This window comes from Spinacia oleracea, chromosome 3, assembly GCF_020520425.1.
Source record: "Spinacia oleracea cultivar Varoflay chromosome 3, BTI_SOV_V1, whole genome shotgun sequence".
Lineage (NCBI taxonomy): Eukaryota > Viridiplantae > Streptophyta > Magnoliopsida > Caryophyllales > Amaranthaceae > Spinacia > Spinacia oleracea.
In genome coordinates this window covers 119,379,825-119,399,700 of record NC_079489.1, presented here as the reverse complement: position 1 = coordinate 119,399,700, position 19,876 = coordinate 119,379,825, and the positions used below count along the sequence as shown (strand labels likewise).

At 36.8% G+C, this 19,876-nt stretch overlaps 1 protein-coding gene across 2 annotated transcripts in view; it reads right to left on the bottom strand.

The window, feature by feature from the left end:
- The window catches only part of LOC110796306 (uncharacterized), a 34,905-nt gene extending 20,187 nt beyond the window's left edge, over positions 1 to 14,718 (bottom strand). Inside the window, exons 1-10 of one of the 2 annotated variants that reach the window (XM_056840712.1) lie at positions 14,411 to 14,718; positions 12,615 to 12,791; positions 10,434 to 12,533; positions 9,090 to 9,165; positions 4,450 to 4,572; positions 3,702 to 3,945; positions 3,111 to 3,605; positions 2,848 to 3,033; positions 2,454 to 2,747; positions 711 to 1,355 (exon numbers count right to left, since the gene is read on the bottom strand). In XM_056840712.1, the coding sequence (XP_056696690.1) occupies positions 711 to 1,355; positions 2,454 to 2,747; positions 2,848 to 3,033; positions 3,111 to 3,605; positions 3,702 to 3,945; positions 4,450 to 4,572; positions 9,090 to 9,165; positions 10,434 to 12,533; positions 12,615 to 12,789 (4,338 nt within the window). In that variant the 5' untranslated portion in view covers positions 12,790 to 12,791; positions 14,411 to 14,718. Of the gene's footprint in view, positions 1 to 710; positions 1,356 to 2,453; positions 2,748 to 2,847; positions 3,034 to 3,110; positions 3,606 to 3,701; positions 3,946 to 4,449; positions 4,573 to 9,089; positions 9,166 to 10,433; positions 12,534 to 12,614; positions 12,811 to 14,410 lie in introns of those variants that run through there. The other variant, XM_056840713.1, reaches the window with a different exon arrangement.
- Between the last annotated feature and the right edge of the window lie 5,158 nt (positions 14,719 to 19,876).

Below are 19,876 nucleotides of genomic sequence, written 5' to 3'. Positions count from 1 at the left end.
CTAACTGGTAAATTGGTTTGAGTGTCTTCGCATACACCGCAAACAGTGTTTACTCTCTCTCACCATCAATGTCTGTCTCATTCAACTATCAAATCAGTCCTAATTACAGAAATACTACCCATTCACCCTAACTGGTAAATTGATTTGAATGTCTTCGCACTGGTCTATTCTATTCAACATTTAAGCCTCTTTTCTCCAGCAGTACAATATATTCCTTTTTCCTCAGATTTTCTTTTTCTCTACTTGATCTATTTCTTCGCAATAGTTCAGTGCTACTTATGGTTTTGTCATTACTCATTAATTGGAGTACAAATTTAAGGACCAATTTCAAGGACCTCGGTAGTTCCTGGAGCTAAAAAACACATTCAACAATAAGTAAACATTTTTCAATTTAAAATTTCAAGCTTCCCCTCATTAATTCTATGGGTAGAGGAAAGTGTCCGCAAAAGGTAATTTACCACTACACCAAATTACAGACTGAGAGAATGAACAAAAAACTATCTTCTTTTTTTCCCTTTCTTTTTTGAGGGGAGTAGGGGATGCAAAATCCATATAGAGACCCGTAAACAAGGAAAATAATCTGCATATGAAACTCAGAGCTATTATGACACCTTTACAAGGAAAAAACTTAAGGACCAACGCGGGGGGGGGGGGGGGGGGGGGGGAGGGGAGTAGTCCATTATATACTAATATCAAAACATAAAACTTACTGTCGCTTCCAGTAATGCACTGATAGACTCATTGTCCAAGGCCAACTTGTGATGATCAAGATAAAGGTCTAAGAAATATGACAAGTTATTTTGCGCTGAGTAATGCACAAGAAGTTTATGGAAGGCCTGCAAAGTATTTGGGTGCATTACTCCAACATCTGCAGAATCCAGAATGGCCGAGTGATGCAAGGATCCATTCTGAGAGGACATCCCATTTTCTCCATCAAGCAAGCCACATTGGGCCAACAGAGAGATTACTTCTTCTGCTCCATCCCAATATTCCTTAAGAAAAATGAATCTCTTGGCAAGCTCCTTACCTATGAGCACTCTCAACCATGATGAGCACATATCATTTGCTGAAGAACTAAATATTCTAACATTTGGAATGTCGATACAAACTCCTTCTAATTCATCAGGAGAGCAAGCATAACTTCCATAATCTGGGAAGTCGGCATTGTATCTAGTTGAAGAAGCAGACTGCAAACTGTCCAGACTGATGAAAAGGCTTCGTTCAGCTAGTAACGAGTTTGGAATCATGTTCAAAAGTTTAGATACTTCCTCCCAATCATTATGGCATACATGATACTCAAACTGTGATTCCCACATGACATGAACACCCAATAGAAAAGGTTGGTCCAGCAAAATCTACAAAACAACAAAACAGGCCGTAATTACGTGTTAATCTTCTCCAATCAGGCATAGCATGTGTCAATTTCAGCTCCATAGGCTTACTGTTAAAGCATATAAAAGAATAGAGGTAGAATCAGCAATATCTACTTGTCAGGGAAAAATGCACTATGATAGTATGCGTTGAGCATGAACTAACAATGTGACAAAAATTAAGATGGAGATAGTACAAAGCATAAACCACAATCTCGATTAAATGTTAATCATTGTCAGGGTCGGAAAAGCAATGTGTTAGCTACAAATACTCAAATCAGATTACCTAGTAATAAAGACCAAAGCCAATAGGTTGCAAAATAGTGCCAAAATAAGTAGCAATATCCACAAAATAGAAGCTTATGTATCAATTGTCATTCTCTAAAGAAGCCATAAAATATACTACAGTGAAATGAGAGGGAAATGTTTGTTCGGAAAGCAAAAAGAATCTCCAGAAAGTGTGTTGAAAGCACAATATTCTTTGATAGTTCAGATATCATGAGCCTCGAGAAGACGGGAGTAAGACGACGAAAGGACAACAAAGTGCGATCACTGAAAAAGTTTTCTCAACAAAGATATAGTTTAAGCTTTTCCTGAAGCAAATACCACGATCTCTGAGTCCTAAAATACAAGGTGTTTTACAGGACATGAAGATAACAATTTGCTTAGCGGTACCTTTACGGACAAAGAATAAACTAAATCGATAAAGGACATTAAAAAAAAAACAGGTGTATAAGCATCTACATAACGTATGTTGAATTTAAAGACAAATATCGTACCACCTGAATTTCAAAAAGTTTACTAGTTGGATAACTCAAGCAAAGTGTCATCAAAGTATAAAATCATTAACCATCTCCTACTGAAACCATCCTCAAACACATCCCCAAGTACCCACCCCCACCCCCCGAAAACCCAAAGGGGAAAAACAAAAACAACTTCGAGAATAAACAAAATCTGGGATTCGTCACCAAAAGCACCACAAATACTTTATTCCAGATGGCTAGTAAATCAACATTGCAAAATTCCACCAGTCATAGAGAAGTATTAAGCATTCAACGGTGAAGTACTTGAAACACAACTTACACGATCTATAGTTGTTTGGTCCCAAGCATTAGACCAAACAGCAGCTGCAGCCCAGTACCCCGCATGGTTGCTGTCATCGTCGGCCTCAGGGCTACCGAAACCCTCAAGATTTTCCCATGAACCTAAAACTACTCCATCAATGTCACCGCACTCGATAATAAGATTTCTGAAAGCAGGGGGAAACAAGAGATGCAAGCTATAATCTTCAGATACTTCAGTAGACAACAAAACTTCATTTCCTTCCTTTCTCCGGGATGCATATGTTTTCCAAAAGTTACTGCACGGGTAAATTCTCTGTCATACAAGTAAAAGATATCCATGTCAGCTCAATAAAATTATGAGCAACTACTAAGCATCTTGGCTTTGAAGTATCAACAGCTCCTATTACAGTTACCTCAATCAACGATATTCTATCAAGTATGGCCAGCTCATATGACCTGATAAATTCAAATTTTTTCACTTCTTCAGCAAGTTGCCTCCGCATCGATCTGCTAACCGTACCAAATAGCAATTGCTTTAGACAAGCTTCTATATCTTCCCCAAGCTTTTGCAGAGTTGAAACAGCCAATGTAGTCTCACCCTATCATTTTGCTAGTTTTTAGTACAAAACGTCAAAATATTGTGTCTTCTAGTTATGTTAACCACAAATAAAAATACCTTCAAGAGTAGTTCATAGGCGATTGCTCTTCCAACATCACGAACTTCAGCAAAAGTATCGCTAGGCTTCTCATAATCCACAGAATCTTTTGAATGGTGAAGATGAAGCTGAAGAACTGCAAGTGGAAGGCGGCCAGACAGTAAAGCGTCTTTAACAACATTCCTTAAGTCCAAATTGTCCATCTCCCAACGTGCAAACATTGCTTTAGGGTTCTCCATAGAGAAGAGATTCTTTTTTGGAATCACTCCTGTCACAAGGATTGATTCTTCATCTGGCATTTCTGAGTTCACCAGACATTTAGAACCCAGTGGTTCAACAGGCACTAATGAAAGTTTCTCAGATACATTAAAGCCCACATCCCTATCCCGTAAGGTAGGTTCATATTGGTTTTGTTTGTCCATTGATATCACACTATCTGCAGCAGAAGAAAGCTGATAGTGATCCTCGGATGAGCTCTGTGGGCCTTCAGGATGTTGTGCTTCAAAGGTATCAACCTGTAACCGCAAGCAGTTGATAACATTATATCAACCCAAATCTATCTATTGACAAGCATAATGGGGAAGAAAGCGAACAACGAACAGAAACCATACCGATCCTTTCCCCAGCCTCGTGAATTTAGCAGCAAGTTGACATTGGATATTACGAATAATCTCCAAATAATAGGCCATCTCGTGTAGCCTTCTTGAATCTGGAAATTCATTATGCTCTTTAGAGGACAAAAGTAGAGGTTGAGAACAGATATCCATCCTATGTAATGCACGTTCATTCGTAAGTTGCAAAATAGCATATTTCCGAAGCATCTTGATTGCGAAGCCAGCTCCTAATGCTAGTATTCTGCAGCCATAAATGAACATGACGCAGAATGAGTAGAGAAATAATAATAACTCAGATTTGTTTAGATGTGGCCAGACTAAACCATGAATCTCGTAATATAAAGCAGAAGTCGGAATTATAATCCTCCAAAATCCAAATTCTTATTCTTATCGAATTCTTCTCAGAACTAGTTTAATATCTCTACTCCCACAAAAAAAAGCATCATATTATCCTCTTAACAAAAAAAAAAAAAGAGATGGCAAGACAAGACCAAAAAAAAATGTTTGAAAACATATGGTAATCATGAGACCCGTGACAAAAGAAACTAACTCATGCATATACTTGCCTACCTTATGTATAAACAATAAAAACACGTGTCACACCACAAGACGACAAGCCAAATTGGATGCAATATATAAGGTACATCACGATAAATAAACCAAAGATGATATGCAATATGTCATATACTCATATGAGCCTTATGGCTGTTAGCCTTAAAAATTCACATACACTCAACTATCATACCTTAAAGCAGCAGAAACCTCGGCATCTTTTCCAACTCTGTCAACAATCATGTAAATGGCCCCAAATATCAATAACAAAATCCCTTCTTCAGCTACATTGACCTCAGCAAGCATTCCCAAGGCTCTGTGCATTCAATAAACCACCAAAGAAGACATCAACAAATAAGCATCCTTAAGTTTCAAATATTCAGTAGTCCAAAAAATATAACAAGGACAGTGAAACAAGGAAACAGCAGGGTTTTAAATCTTGGATGGCAACGGTGTGCACTATGGTCACAGATAAAGCAATGATTCAGCCAAAACTCCAACATCCAATACCTTAGCGACAAGCTATACACCAACTATCGATTCTAACAATGTAATGAATTATGTTCGAAAGAACCCATAGCTTGTCGATCTACACTCATGCGCTGTACATTTTTTTATGAAGTTACATGACATTCTGTACTACTGTTTAGTGGATGAACTTTAGGATACCGTTGGGGAATGCACAGGTGCTGTAGCAAATCGAGTAGCTCTAGAAGCACATTGGTGGTTGGCCCCAATACTAAAGCAAGTTACTCATGCAGGCACCTTGTCCTCTTGCTTCTTTTGTCTTCATAAAGTTTAAATAAATAAGAAATTAATCATAAAAGAAAAACATACAAATATTGTGTCTGCTTAAAATGCTCAGGACCATCATCCTCCTGACTTCCCGTTGCTACTACCACAAAAGACGGACAAGATAAGGCTTTCCAGTTAAGAAAGACTAATTAATGATAGCACCCAGAAAATATTTACTCTCAATGGCTTTCATTTCTTTTTTCTTTTGTGTACCAACGGTTCACCCTTAGGGCTAATCTGGATTCGGGGTGAATTCTGAGTGGATAGGTTTCAGTCCTCTCCCACCAATTGTTGTTGCGGGGGATCGAACACGGGGTCCTCCCTACCAAGTTCAGCCTCAATCACCACTGAACCAAAGGCAATTGGTAATAGCTTTCAGTTCATTTCTGAGTTCAGTATGCAGACTGAGTCATCCCAGGCAACAAAAACAGCACAAGCCATCACCAAAAAGGATGAATAAAGAAATTTCCACAAGCACAACATGAGCTTTTCATAGGTTGTTGGTTGAAGCTTTTAAAAAATATCCTAAAAGTTTTAGCTACATCTCGGCAGCACATTGTAAAATCATGCAGTTAATCTCTGCTTTGTTTTGGCATATGCAAAAAAAAAAAAAAAAAACCATTATTTTCTTGGATTTGCCTCCAAAAACTCATATATCAAAATACAATGTGCGTATCTTAAACTGTTTTTTTCCCTCCAAAAACTCATATATCAAAATACAATGTGCGAATCTTAAACTGTTTTTTTCCCTCCAAAAACTCATATATCAAAATACAATGCGAAGCTTAAAATTTTGGGTGTTTTACGACGGGGAGCCGTTCCAAGGTACTTTTAGTACACACAACCCTTGGAAATCCCATTTTGCATCTCTATTATATAAGTCAACTCTTGAGCACTTTGGTGTCCACGTAACATATTGATAATGCCCTCACTTAAAATTTAAATTGTTAAGAAATATTTATAAAATGTTGTAACATTGCTTGCATAGTTGCATAAATCCAAAACTTTGAACATCGTGTGGACTTAATGCTATTCTCTATGTATTGCACCTTCAGAAGATGCAAGAGTGCAACCTATGTTACTCAGACACGGGTGTCGGTGTCGTGTCCGACAAGGTGTCGGAGTATCTGACACTCCGATCCAAATATTTGCAGACACTCCGACACGGTCAAAGGAGTGTCTTGACCTTTTTTTTAGACACGGCTCGCTTGCAAGTGTCGGAAAAAAAAAATCGACACTTTTAATAAAAACTACAAAAATAGTGTTAAATAATATAATTATAAAAAAAAATGAAAATAAACATATTAATTAAGTTTAAGTTAAAATTCTAAAGCAGGATAAAACCTATCTAAAAGAGTTTAAAAGTACAAAGAATTGAAAAAGTAAGAAACAAATGAAAAAAAAAAAATGCTGACTTTTTGTAAAGTTATCAGTGAGCACGTGGGTTTGTTCCCCACTTCCCATCTTTTCCTTTCTTTTATTTATTACGAAGTATACTGGTAGGCCTAGGGTATTTTGAAAAAGGGTAAAAAAAAAAAGAATAAGTTTGGAAAGCCCAGTCCACCACTCAGTCACTCACCATCACCAACAACGCATAACTCAGCATAAGGCAGAAAAATGACCGGAAGGAAACGAAGACAACCATGGAAGACTCTCAAACAGTCAATTATCGGTGAAAATCAGAATCAAAGAGTGCAATCTAGGCGTTTTTTCTTCAACAACAAAAGCCCCAACATAATTGTTCTTCTCTCGCTTCTCCCCACCTTCAATTTCTGGATCTAGGGTTTCAAATTTATCTTTCTACTCCCGATTTCGACACTTCAAATCGGACTCTTTTCCGACACTGGTGTCGACACCTCCCCGGACACGTGTCGAGTGTCGTGTCGCGGGTCGGGTCGTGTCGACACCGACACCCACCGTCAAATGGAGTGTCGGAGTAACATAGAGTGCAACTATTCAGGAGGTGAGGATTTAGGATATAGGAATAGGAATCAAAAGCATTTGGATGTTTTCGTATCTAGACTTTACAATGATTAGGTGGAAGACTCTATCTTTAGGATGGTAAAGTTGAACACTAAGATAAAGTCATGTAACTAGATCCATAAGGGAACAACGATAAGTATTAGATCCACGACACAAGGTATCACTATTTTTATTCCTACACAACTTTTTGGGATTTGAAAGTTTTTCACTTGGGCAACGGCCGAAGGTATAATCCTATCGATGTTCGTGAATTTTTAACTTTTCATTATTTCTCTGCATATTGAAACCTTCAAACACAACTGCTTATGTACTCCCTCCGATCCTTTTTGTTCTTCCCATTTGGAATCTTGTAACTATACACAATTAAATAGAACCTTCTAAATTATTTCCAATACACTTCCTCCTTTTTTTTTTTACTTGCACCATTTGATGTTTCACGCTTGTCAATGCAAATCATAGCCAGTAATCTCTAATTATACATTAGCTAAAATTATAAAAAGTTGGTGTTTTAAAAATATATGTCGAGACGAATCTAACAAGATCCCACATGAATATATAATTCATTATGTATAAATCACAAAATTTTGATAAAAGAGAGTGTATGAATAGTGTAAAAATGCAAATGGTGCAAGTAAAAAGAACGGAGAAGCATAAAAAAAAACATGGTCATGTAGGTTCGTACTAATGAGTACTTTAAGAATACCAAACTTTTATACTTTTTACTAACATGTAAGTAGAGATATTAACGATAAAACATGTGCAATGGAAAACGTGCAAAAAGGAAATGGGAAGACCAAAAAGGGTTGGAGGGAGTAGTAGACTCGAGGAAGAGAAATCTCAACGCAAAGGGTAGACATTGATTCAACTTGGGAGGATAGCACAGATCCGATAGGAATATAGGATGCTCATAATATGGAGTAAAAGGATGCAACCAGTATGCTTTCCAGACTCAAGAGATGGGGCCTAGGAAGCACCCATCCATCCTTTGAAGAAAGCATAATAGCTCACTTGTCTAGCTGAGGATGTGCCTTAAAGGAGAAACCTAAGTCTTGCAAGTCGGTGTAGCTTCTTAAAGTAAGGAAGAGCCACTGATCACCTCCTCCTCTTATATCTTTGGGCTCACCTCTCTGGCACTTACAATTAGCCTAGTTTTCAATGAGCGTGTTGTATTAAAGGAAAAGGCTTGGAAATTAGAAAAGAAGGGTGAAGGGTTGAGTTACAGATGTTGTTAAAGTTGGTTCCTAAGGAAATGTGGTGCTTATTTAAAAGGAAAGGAGCCAGCGTACGTTTCAGGGAAATGCTTCTCTCCATCAACGGTCCAGATTTTTATTTATGGGGCTATTGCACAGTTGGAACAAAGCGTTGCAGTATAAGTGGCACCGGCACTATTCTTTTATTGGCCTAGTGAATAATAAACTCTCTCCGCCATCAAATTATCATCATGTATTCCTATTTGAAATCCTTTATGAACTATCAAGAGATTATATTTTCGTTACCTTAAAGGAGAAAGTACCCCCACCCAAACCCATGTGTTATGGCTCCACCTTCTGTGTTCAAATTAACTATATGCACAACTGGCAAAGAAGCCTAAACTCTCCTACTCCTGTTTAATTTAGTTTTGCTCACCTCCCTCATCTTTCCTAATTTAGTTTGCTGCTTTGTAAAATTGGCGATAGCCCACAATTTTTGTTAACCTTTTTCTTCCCACTACTAAGGGTCCCAAACTCTCTTTCTCTCTCATTAAAACAAAATAAATTCTTCGCAATCTTCCATCATATCTAATTTTTAATTAAAAAATACATTTGATAACCAAACACTAACATAAATCCTAAAACTTCGAGCAAATGCTAAGCGAGCACAATATATTGGGATGACAAGAGTAATGAACACTCTTAATATGCATGTCCAATCCTAACAAGAAGAAATTTGAAGACAGGAAAAGTACATGATAGCCTAAGGGAGAGATGGTCCAGGAGTTCTCGGAAAGAAAAAGAAGTAATGTCACCATTAAAATTAAACACGAATTTAAGAAAGCAATGATGTGGAACATCTTACAGGTCCATCTCTTCAAATTTTAGGTATGCCAGTGCCAATTGCAGTCGGCGCAGCCGGGAAATTCGGAGGTTCCACCCTGCATACAATCACAAGATATATATACATTACTACCAACTATAAATTTCTTTTGTAAATGATAAAACCCAGAAAAATAAGTTAGTACTCCCTCCGGGGTTTTTGATGTACCTATTTACTGTATACTCTTGTTTCTAGGAGAGGTGAGTGGGTATAATAAAATGTGAATAAAGTACGAGAAGCGTAGTAAAAGGATGGGTGCCTGATGGGTGTAAGAAAAGGGTGAGTGAAAAGATATAGATATTGTGGGGTTAAGGGGGTAAGATGGTAAAATGGGTTTACCTGGATAAAGTTAAAGTAGGTATATAAAAAGGATACACACCTCAAAATGGAGAGTATGTGCATAAAAAAAACAGAGGGAGTGTTCTTATTACTTTGGCAATAAGAATAATTCTAGATATAGGACATAAGATGAAAAAAGCATCTGCAACTAACGAGTTAATTCATAGCATTCACACTTCGGGGTTTGGCTTGTGAACTGAGACAAGGAGCTCAAATCCATACTTTGTACACGATTGTTCATCAAGATACAAGTTCGTAATCCTCCATATCAATGGGAAAATATAGTGCAACTAGTTCCACAAGTGGCATGGTCAAGTTGACCAGATGGGAACTACAGACTTACTTCGGGAGTAAAAGCTTGTACAGGGAGTCAGGATTTGAGATTAGATATTAAGTAGTAACTGTGAAAGTCATGGCTGGAAGAAAAAAAAGATTTCTTAACAAGACTTGGAATCTTAAGGTTTTTCTGGTCTTATGTTTATAAACCTATTCTGGGGACAGTTTTGTCCTTTTGGGTAATATTATTCTACCAGTAACAAATTTCTTATCTACAGAAATGTGCAATCAAAGCAACAAAAGGCTAAGTACTCTGTAGTCTGTACTAAGGAGTAAGGACACTCAAAACTTATAGTCTTAATTATGAGATCAGTGATTGCTGAAATTTATAAAATGTAATCAATAATTATGACAATCCCATGATCATTCCTTTCACTTACTCCGGAAGAGACAAAAATTTGTGAAAGTCAGCTAAAGAGAGAGCCTGTCGAGCAAAGAAGTATTGAGATAACATAGTAGACTCTACCAAATTGATAAATACTGGACATGGACTCTCAACGAAAATATCAGCAACAAGTTCTTCCTGACAACCCCTTGCTAGTTGCTACTCTAAAATGCCTAAAAAGGGATGGGGATTCACTCATTCAGCTCAAAGCATAAAAACACAGAACATAAAAGTAAACTAGCTTGGAAGTTGGAGAAAGAACTTACCATTTTCCAAACACACCCTATCCGCTTCCTCGGGACCTTCATACAAAAGAATTCTATCAAGTACTGCCACTTGCCATGGTGACCCAAGCTGTTTCGATTTATCATACATCAATGACTTCTGCAAGTTAAGTGACGCCACTTCACTATTTTTTGTGTACTGGTAGCTCAAAGACTCAATGGGATGAAAGTTAGATGACAATGAGACAGTGGGAAGAACAATTGATACTCCTTTCCTTGTAACGATATATAAAGAACCCTGGAAAATGCAACCAACAGCCTCTTCATCAACAACATTGGCTTCATTTTGCAAGTCAAGTGTTTTATTTACAAGATTCAAGCAATTGTCATCACAAAAGTTTGACTCTATGTACAAACTGGTATGAACAATACAACTCCTTTCACTTTTTGTACTCTTTCTTCTAATAAGACGGGTGACCCCCAAAGGAGAAAAACAAATAATGTCCGCCATACCATGACTTGCAATGGGAATGAATAACTTCCTTATACAGCAAGAGCATTTAGATTCTGCAACATTTGAAATGCTTTGCCGGGAAACTGCAGCAAAACCACTCAAATTTAAGTCATCTTCATTGACCATCCCTTGAATATTCCAGTTCTGAACATGCTGGAACCCTAAACTTCCAAAGTCATCCCTGATAAGTGACTTTTCACAGCCTGAAGCGGAAAACACCTTCTGTTGGCTTATATTAGAATGACCAACAACCCATGGGGCCAAAACACCAAGCTTCAGATATTGTGGAAGAATCTTGTCAAACATAACATATTTACCAGGCACATGATCACTAGCACATATTATATAAAGCACACCACAATCGTCAACAACATTGAATAGACAGGAATATGGAGCAACCATCAATCTTTTGAAACTCCGTTTGTAGGCAAAACTGCGAGCTTGAGGATTCAGGATACAAGTATCGTCAAACTTATTTCGTAACATATTATCTTTTTCGTTATCATTCACATCTACTGATAAATTTTCTTGTTTGTCCAAGTTCTTTTCAGGTTTAAGTCCGTGTATATGTAAGATATCCAAATAGGCAATATATTCCCCTGTCACTGCACCATGTAGAAGAATGGATCCAAATTTGTTAAGACAAATAAGAAACTTGTCAGAAATTTGGAAGTCTACCCACTCAGCTTCCGAGCTTATACCCTTTTGTGGAAGCTTGACAGAATACAGCCACTTAAGCCCATATGTGTCTAAGAGAGCAACGATAACCACTATGTCCCGGCTTTTAGAACTAAAATCACTACTGTTTTTGATATTATCATACCCAGGTGACAAAACAAACCCAATTAAGTAATGAAACCAGCTTGAGAATACTCTGAAACAAGTATAGGAACTGCTGGCAACAACATTCACATCCGAACTTATGCCATCCAATGATGTATGACCCACCGGAATGTGAACTCCTTTCTCTTCATGTGCACCTTCATCTAATACAGAACGAGCACCAGAATAAAAGTCCATAAGTATAGAATCGGTGAAATCGACAACAAATGAAACAACAGTTGCCGAGCAGGGAAGCTCCGAGTTCTCAGGAAAATGGGTCCAAACAGTGCCATCAGATTCCATAACCCTGGATGAGCTCAAAAAGGACCTTAGCCACTTCTTTGAGGTCAAGGAACTAGCAACACTGACATCTCCAAGAGCTTCTTTATCACGCGGAGACACACTACATGGGCCCCATTCCATCCATCTTCCTAGCTTATTTTCGTCTTCAAATGACTGCCTGACAATTGCATCGGTTTCACCAACTTGCCGAAATGCATGGAATGTGACACCACAATTGCCAACTACAATGAGAAACTCCCTAAATGGTGCTTCCTTGTGCTGTTTATAAGTATCCCCACACAAGCCCCAAGCTACCGAATTTACATCAGATATAAAAGGGAAATTATTAGATCGTGAAATATTGCTCTCATCAGAAAATCCATTATTAGAAACCACTGCCACTGATTCAGAAGTACTTGGAGTATTATCCAATGAATCAGACCTAAGAGCGGAAGGAGATGACAAATTTAAACTCTCTTGACATTCATATTTACAACTTTCAGAGGTAATGCAGTATGAGTCACCTACAAAAAGTTAAGATATGTGAATACAAATTAAAATAATTTACTAAAATATTTACCCACCCTGAAACAGAATAGTGTCACCTCTTGATAAAGGGAGCAGTATGGCTTCACTTTGATATGAAAGCAACAGCAAGAGCTCCTTTGTAGGGGAGAGAAAAGCTTCCCGATATTCCGATAGATCCAATTGGATATGTGAAGGATCCCATCTGTGCAATTGCAGCACAGCAGGACCTTCTCCATTCTCTCCAACAACCATACCTGATTGTATTAACACTCAAGAAAATCAGCACCGTTAAACATGACCAGGCAGTACAAAAAATCCCATCTCCAAGTAACTGGAAGAGTCATTATTGAACAATTCTTAGTCTGAAATTTCAAAACAAGGACTCAATCAAAAAGTCTCGCTAGTGTACCACCAAACTTTTAGTTTTAACTTAACCCTCCCATAAACAATACTAAGTCGTTTTAGTCATTTTCACATGTGTGCTAAATATTAAGTTTAAAATTAACTAAGAGACATCCAATCAATGTATTGATATAGTACAATAACCTATAATGTTGTCTTGATACTACAAAGTAAGATAAATGTTGCACTAATACTGTAGAATGACTTTTATTTTTGTATCAAAAGAAATTTACTAAAAACACTTGAATTTATGATCAGCAGATGCTTCTCATGAAGAACAAGAGCATCCAATAGCTTCCTGAAATCTTGGATACTTTGAACAACAACAACCAAGCTTAGTCCCAAAATGATTGGGGTCGCCTAACATGAACCATCATAAGGAACCTTCTGCGCAACGTGAAGTGTGAATCTTAGATACTTTGTAATTCCAGGAAAATCAAACTTCACTGCAATCTTTCCAAAATTCGTGGCTTAAATTTAGGCAAAATTGTCAAAAAGTACCTTCTTTTTGCTAGTACCTTATATTTTTAGTTTTGTCAAATAGTACCTTGAATTAAAAACTTGTTTTAAAAATGGTACCTTGTTGCAACACTCCGGCCAAAATCATAATTTTCCGGCCAATGATTCCGGCTATTGCCACAATTTTAGAGGGAAATCATCGCGTGTTCACACGCGCTCATCATCTTACCAAATTCAAAGTATTTCCAGTTGCTTTCCCTCCAAAATAAATGAGTGTAAATCTAAAATTCTTGTCTAAGTGTTGTTGTTCTGGTGTTCTTATAAGAAGTTAACATAGGCGCGTGATTTTTGGCTAGGTTTGTTTCGCACGCACAATTTTTTGGAGGGAAGGTTGAATCAATGGCCGGAAAATTTGATTTTGGCCGGAATGTTGCAACAAGGTACCATTTTTAAAACAAATTTTTAATTCTAAGGTACTATTTGACAAAACTGAAAATATAAGGTACTAGCTACCTAAGTGAGGCAAAAAGAAGGTACTTTTTGACAATTTTGCCTTAAATTTATTACTTATTTTATGCAAAAGTAATAAACTAGGTATCTGATCTAAAATTCAATGTCAAAATAACAAACACCGCCAGTTCAAGTGAAATTTACAGCAAACAAATAATCCAAGAAAAAATCGCTGAAATCGAACTCCGAGAGAATCTGTCTTACTCATGTTTCTTGAATTTGTTGATCAGGCAACACAAATTGGCAAAAGCAGTGAAAATAAGCATCTAACGGTCGATGTTAATATAATAGTCAATGTCGATACAATCATAGAGATAAGTCGTCCAGTTCAAGTGACAGCAAATTCAAGTAATCAAACAACATATTGCATAATAAAATTCCATGCAACGGATTTACAATAAATAAGTTCTTATGAATCATGCAACTCTATAAAAATAAACCAATTAAACTCAATTTTTCAAATTACACAAAAAAAAATTAGGCGAACGAAAATCAAACTAACCTGAACAAAGTAGAACTTGTCGGAAAACTAGATAAACAAACAAAACCTAATCAATTTGTGATTCATGAGAAGTAAAAAGAGGTGATAAACTCCATTTTTGTTAGAGAAATTTCTTGCCCTTTTCTGCAACTGGTTGAGATGGTGTTCAATCGATTTTGGATTTTTTGATGGAAATTTGGTGTGAGGTTCTTTGATTGATTGATTGAAAGGTACAAAACTGATGAGAGAGAAAATTGATGGGGATAGTGAGAGAACCCAAATGAACGACAAAGGAGAGCGGGAGAAGATGTCAGGAAAAGAACCAAATTACAATGACGGAAATTGATGCACGATTTTACAGTATTATTCCTTTTCTTTTCTTTTTTCTAACGTGTCTTTTTACGGATTTTTTCCTTTTTTGGGTGCAAGTCTTTTTACGGATTATTAATTTGTGTAAGAGTCACAAATTTTTACTTAGAGTTGGTATCATTTAAAGTTACACCCTAATAATGTAAAAACTAGTTTGTGGTCCGGGTATTGCTTAGGGTTTTACTTTTAGTGGGATTTATTTTTTGAAAAAAAAAATATGTGCGTAGCTGGTGCCATTATCGAATTTCCATGCAAGATCAGTGGCCGGTCAACAAACTTCCTTCCCATATCCGAAAATCAAAACAAAGTCGAGTTCTCCTCGGTTTTCATGATTAGTTGATTATTTATACCCTTGTCAATGTTTCCCTCTTCTACACTCATAATTACACTCCATTACCCTAAGTTTTTTTTTTGTTTTTTAAGCTTAAGTTGAGAAGAGAAGAATTGTACATTTATAACTTAAGTAATGTCGTCAAAAAAAAAAAAAAAAAACTTAAGTAATTAATTCCCTTTTGTTTTTCCGTTATTTTCTTTAATTCATTATTATTCATTTTAGAAGGTTATATCTTGTTATTTATTGAAAGATGTAACATCATTGTGGCTATATAGGATGGTAAAAATTGAAACTTTTAATTCAAGAGGTCTAGTGTTCAATCCTTACTACATGCTTTTTTGTTGTCAATGACATACCATGATACTTAGTATACTTAGTAGTGGCGATGTGGCGTAGTAAGGAGAGCTCTACACGACACATATACGTTCTTATAAACGCCTTTTGACCTACTGTACATGTTTAACAATTTTAATGCCTAAGCTTGTTAATTATACAACCTAATTTGTAATTGTAATTAATTTGTTGAAATTCGAATAATTTAGAATTTGATTTGATTTTCATAATTAATTAGCAATTTAATTAGGAATCCATGATTAAAAACCACCATAAAGTTTGTTAAAATTGAAAAGTTTTAAAATTTTATGACCTAGATTTGAATCCATGAAAATAAATAGGATCGGAAATTAATTTGAATAATAAATTTCCGAATTTTCGCCCTAAATTTATGAAATTAATATGATTTATTAATAAGTCGATAAATTTAAATAATAAAGTTTTGATTTTTATAAAATCCGTTCACGAATCTTGCACGCACGAAGCAATGGACGCTAAGTGTTACCCTTAAGGGGTGTTGTATAGTGCGGGCATGCGACGACGGGCAAGGGAGCTCGTCGGCCATGCGGTACGAATGCAGCGACCAAGGGCGTGGCGCGAGAGTGCAAGGCAGCAGCCCTGCCTAGCATCGAATGCTGCGAGCAAGTGGGCGGGATGGGTGAGTGGGCAAGGAACGAGCACAATGCATCGTGCACGCGGGCAGCAATGGCTGGCTCGTCCAACTGCGTTGCCCAGCAGCGTGCCTCGACAGTGGGCGAGTGGGCTGCGCGCAAGCGTGGCTCGCTGGGCCTGATGCGTTTGCGCATGGTCGCTCGGCCTTGTCGTACGATCAGTCGAGTGGCATGGGCTGCTGCTATTTGGACTCGACGAGGCATGGGCGCGAGCCCATGCCCTCGTCTTGACCCGATTGGTTCGTTTTAATTTAATTTTAATTTTCAGTTGGAAAAACGATTTTAATTAAATTTAAAATTCGTAATTTTATTTTTTCCTGGAATTTAATTTTGAATAATTTAATTATTATAAATTTTATTTATACTAATTATTTTACTAAAATTAAAACCTTGATTAAATTTAAATTAATTAATTTAATAAACTGAAAATAAATTAAAGGATTTAAATAATAATTTATATGAGCTTTATATTTTAACTAAATTTGTATGTTTCCAGTTGGACTAGGAAATACAATTTTATGTTTAAAATTAGTAAAGCATGTAAATTTCTTGGTTTTAGTGGGAGAATTTTAGTCATAAACTCTTGATTAGGTCTACATTCCTTTAAGGTTAAAACAACTCGATTAGAATTAATAAGGATTGAATAATTTGTAGATTATTGGAAGCCTTGATTAATTGCTGCAAATATTTATGTGATGCATAATATGTTCTACTAACCAGCTATGTGGGCCATTCATTGATAAATGAATGGGTGAATGGTATATTGTATAAATGTATTGTTTTGCAGGTTATGGAAAGTGACTAGTATGGCCCAAATAGGATAGAAAATATGGTATGCGTACCATTAATTTGAATGTAATATTGGTCTAAAGTACCAAAGTTTTATTGCTTTAAATATGGTCTGCATACCATCAAATAGTTGTAATTAGTTTCAATTATAGCTTATCCTATTTGAAGAAAATGGCGCCTCCCATGGTGAAATTCAAGACGGAGTTTCCAATCCATTTTCAAGACGGAGTTTGAAGTTGAAGCTCCAAGATGAAGTCGGGCCATACTAGATCACATTTATATCTTATGCATGCTTTAAGTTATTTATTGCTTTAAATATGTCTTAATTATGCATGAGATTGTGGCTTGATTATGTTGCATGATTAAGGATTTTAGTTCACTTAAAATCTAACCAACATAGTAAGAGCCTTAAGTTCCAAACTTTAAAAATTGAGTTAAAAGGTGTCATGCCAAAATAACACTTACTTGGATAACCTTTACATCAATCTTAGTAATAGTTTTCCGCCATAGCGAGGTGTTACTTATTGATCCTAAAGGGGTAAGGTACACAAATAATTGTGAGTACATGTTAGTTTTGGTGAAACTCAACGATATAAGTAAGGAGTCCTTTTATGTCGTGGCAAAATCGATAGGTTTACCTAATAAGTTCTTAGATGTACCTATCAACCAAGAGTAGTTTCTAGACTATTAGCAAAGGCTTTGCTTACCTAAAATATTTTAGAATTGAGTCTAAATACATAATGTGCTTAATTCTTCAATGATTTAAGGGTCTTGGAATCATTTTATTCACACCTGCCGGAACACATAACTTGAATAAAATGCTTAATAAATAATAAATTATGCATGAATGCTAGAATTTAAGTTTATTAAGAGAAACTGTGAGTGGTTATTTATTTGTTTATTCTTTTTCAATTGTAGTTTTTACTATGGCAAACAACAATCAAAACATCATCATGGGTTCTGAGCTTATGGTCAAGCTGAACCTAACAAATTTTCTTGAATTGGAAGCTAAGCTGATTGAAATAGTGAGACTCAATGGATTTGAGTATGTATTGTTCCATCCCATGCCAAGCTACTATGCCAGAGACATGACCCCTGAAGGACATGCCGCCTGGGATGCGGATCTCAAAAAGGTTATGAGTCTCATGCTGAACAATATCCCTGATGAATGGGCTAGGAGGTTTGTAGCTTACGAATCTTTTACGCTCATCAAGAATCTGAGGGATATCTGTCGTGGAAACACGGAGGACAGGGACATAAATGTCCATGAGTTGATTGAATCAATGTCTGGCATAAAGGTTAGTTCTCATAACAGATGTTTTAGGATGGAGGTCCAAGAAGCACATGTTCAGCTCCTTCGCACTAAAAAAAGGGTTGGTGTTCCACTAAGGTTCCATATAGACCTTATGCTTTCATATTTTGATCGCCTAAGTCCGCTAGGAACACCAATAAGTGAAAGGATGACAGTCTCTATCTTGCTCAATTCACTCCACAGTGGGTTTGGTCGCTTTAAGCAACTAAACATGAGTGAACCAAGAGAAGAAACAGTCGCAGAGTTTGTCCACCTGGTCCAAAAGGGTGAGATAATACTCGACTGTGAAGCCAAGGATTTACTCAAGGATAAAGGGAGACCCTTCAAGAAAGGTGGAAAGTCCAAGGGCAATGCTGAGTCAAGAAAGAAGACAAAGCAGGACAAGTCCACATCAAGCTGTCTTTATTGTGATGGAATTGGCCATTACAAGAGAATATGTCCAAAGCTTAAGGAAGATCAGAAGAACGGAACAATCGTTCCATCTTCAGTTATTTTCGTTATAGATTGTAACACTTGCTAATTCAACTTCTTGGGTATTAGATACAGGTTGTGGCTCACACTTATGTTCCAATTCACAGGGACTAAGAAGAAGTAGAAGGTTAAGCAAGGGTGAAGTCGACCTACGAGTGGGAAACGGAGCACGGATTGCTGCATTAGCTGTAGGAACTTATTATTAATTTGTCGTTGCCCTCTAGGCTAGTTTTGGAACTGGAAGAGTGTTTCCATGTTCCAAGTCTTACTAAAAACATCATTTCTGTTTCTTGCTTAGATGCTAAGGGATTTTCCTTTTTAATAGAAGACAATAGTTGCTCGTTTTATTTTACATTAGTCAATGGACTTTATTTATTAGATCACGACAAACAAGTTTATAACATAAATACCAAAAAGGCCAAAAAGAATGATTCGGATCTCACCTATCTGTGGCATTGTCGATTAGGCCATATTAACATGAAGCGCATAGAAAGACTTCAAAAGGAAGGCATTCTAGAACCATTTGACTTAGAGGATTATGGTAAGTGGGAATCATGTTTACTTGGCAAAATGACAAAGCAACATTTCTCTAAAGTTGGAGAAAGTGCAACTGAACTATTGGGTTTAATCCATACAGATGTATGTGGACCAATGAGTACAAATGCTAGAGGTGGTTTCAGCTACTTTATCACTTTTACTGATGACTTCGGTAGATATGGTTATGTCTACCTAAAGAAGCATAAGTCTGAATCCTTTGACAAATTCAAGGAATTTCATAGTGGAATAGAGAATCAATTAGGCAAGAAGATTAAGGCATTGCGGTCTGATAGAGGCGATGAATATCTGAGCTATGAATTTGATGACCATCTGAAAGAATGTGGAATTCTATCAGAATTGACTCCTCCTGGAACACCTCAATGGAACGGTGTGACAGAACGGAGGAATAGAACCTTGATAGACATGGTTAGATCAATGATGGGTCAGGCCGAACTTCCAATAGAATTTTGGGGACATGCACTAAATACATCTGCACTCACTATAAATAGAGCTCCGTCTAAAGCTGTCGAAAAAACTCCATATGAGTTATGGTTTGGAAAGCCTCCAAATGTGTCTTTTCTTAAGATTTGGGGTTGTGAAGTATACGTCAAACGATTAATTTCAGACAAACTTCAACCAAAATCTGACAAATGTATCCTTGTGGGCTATCC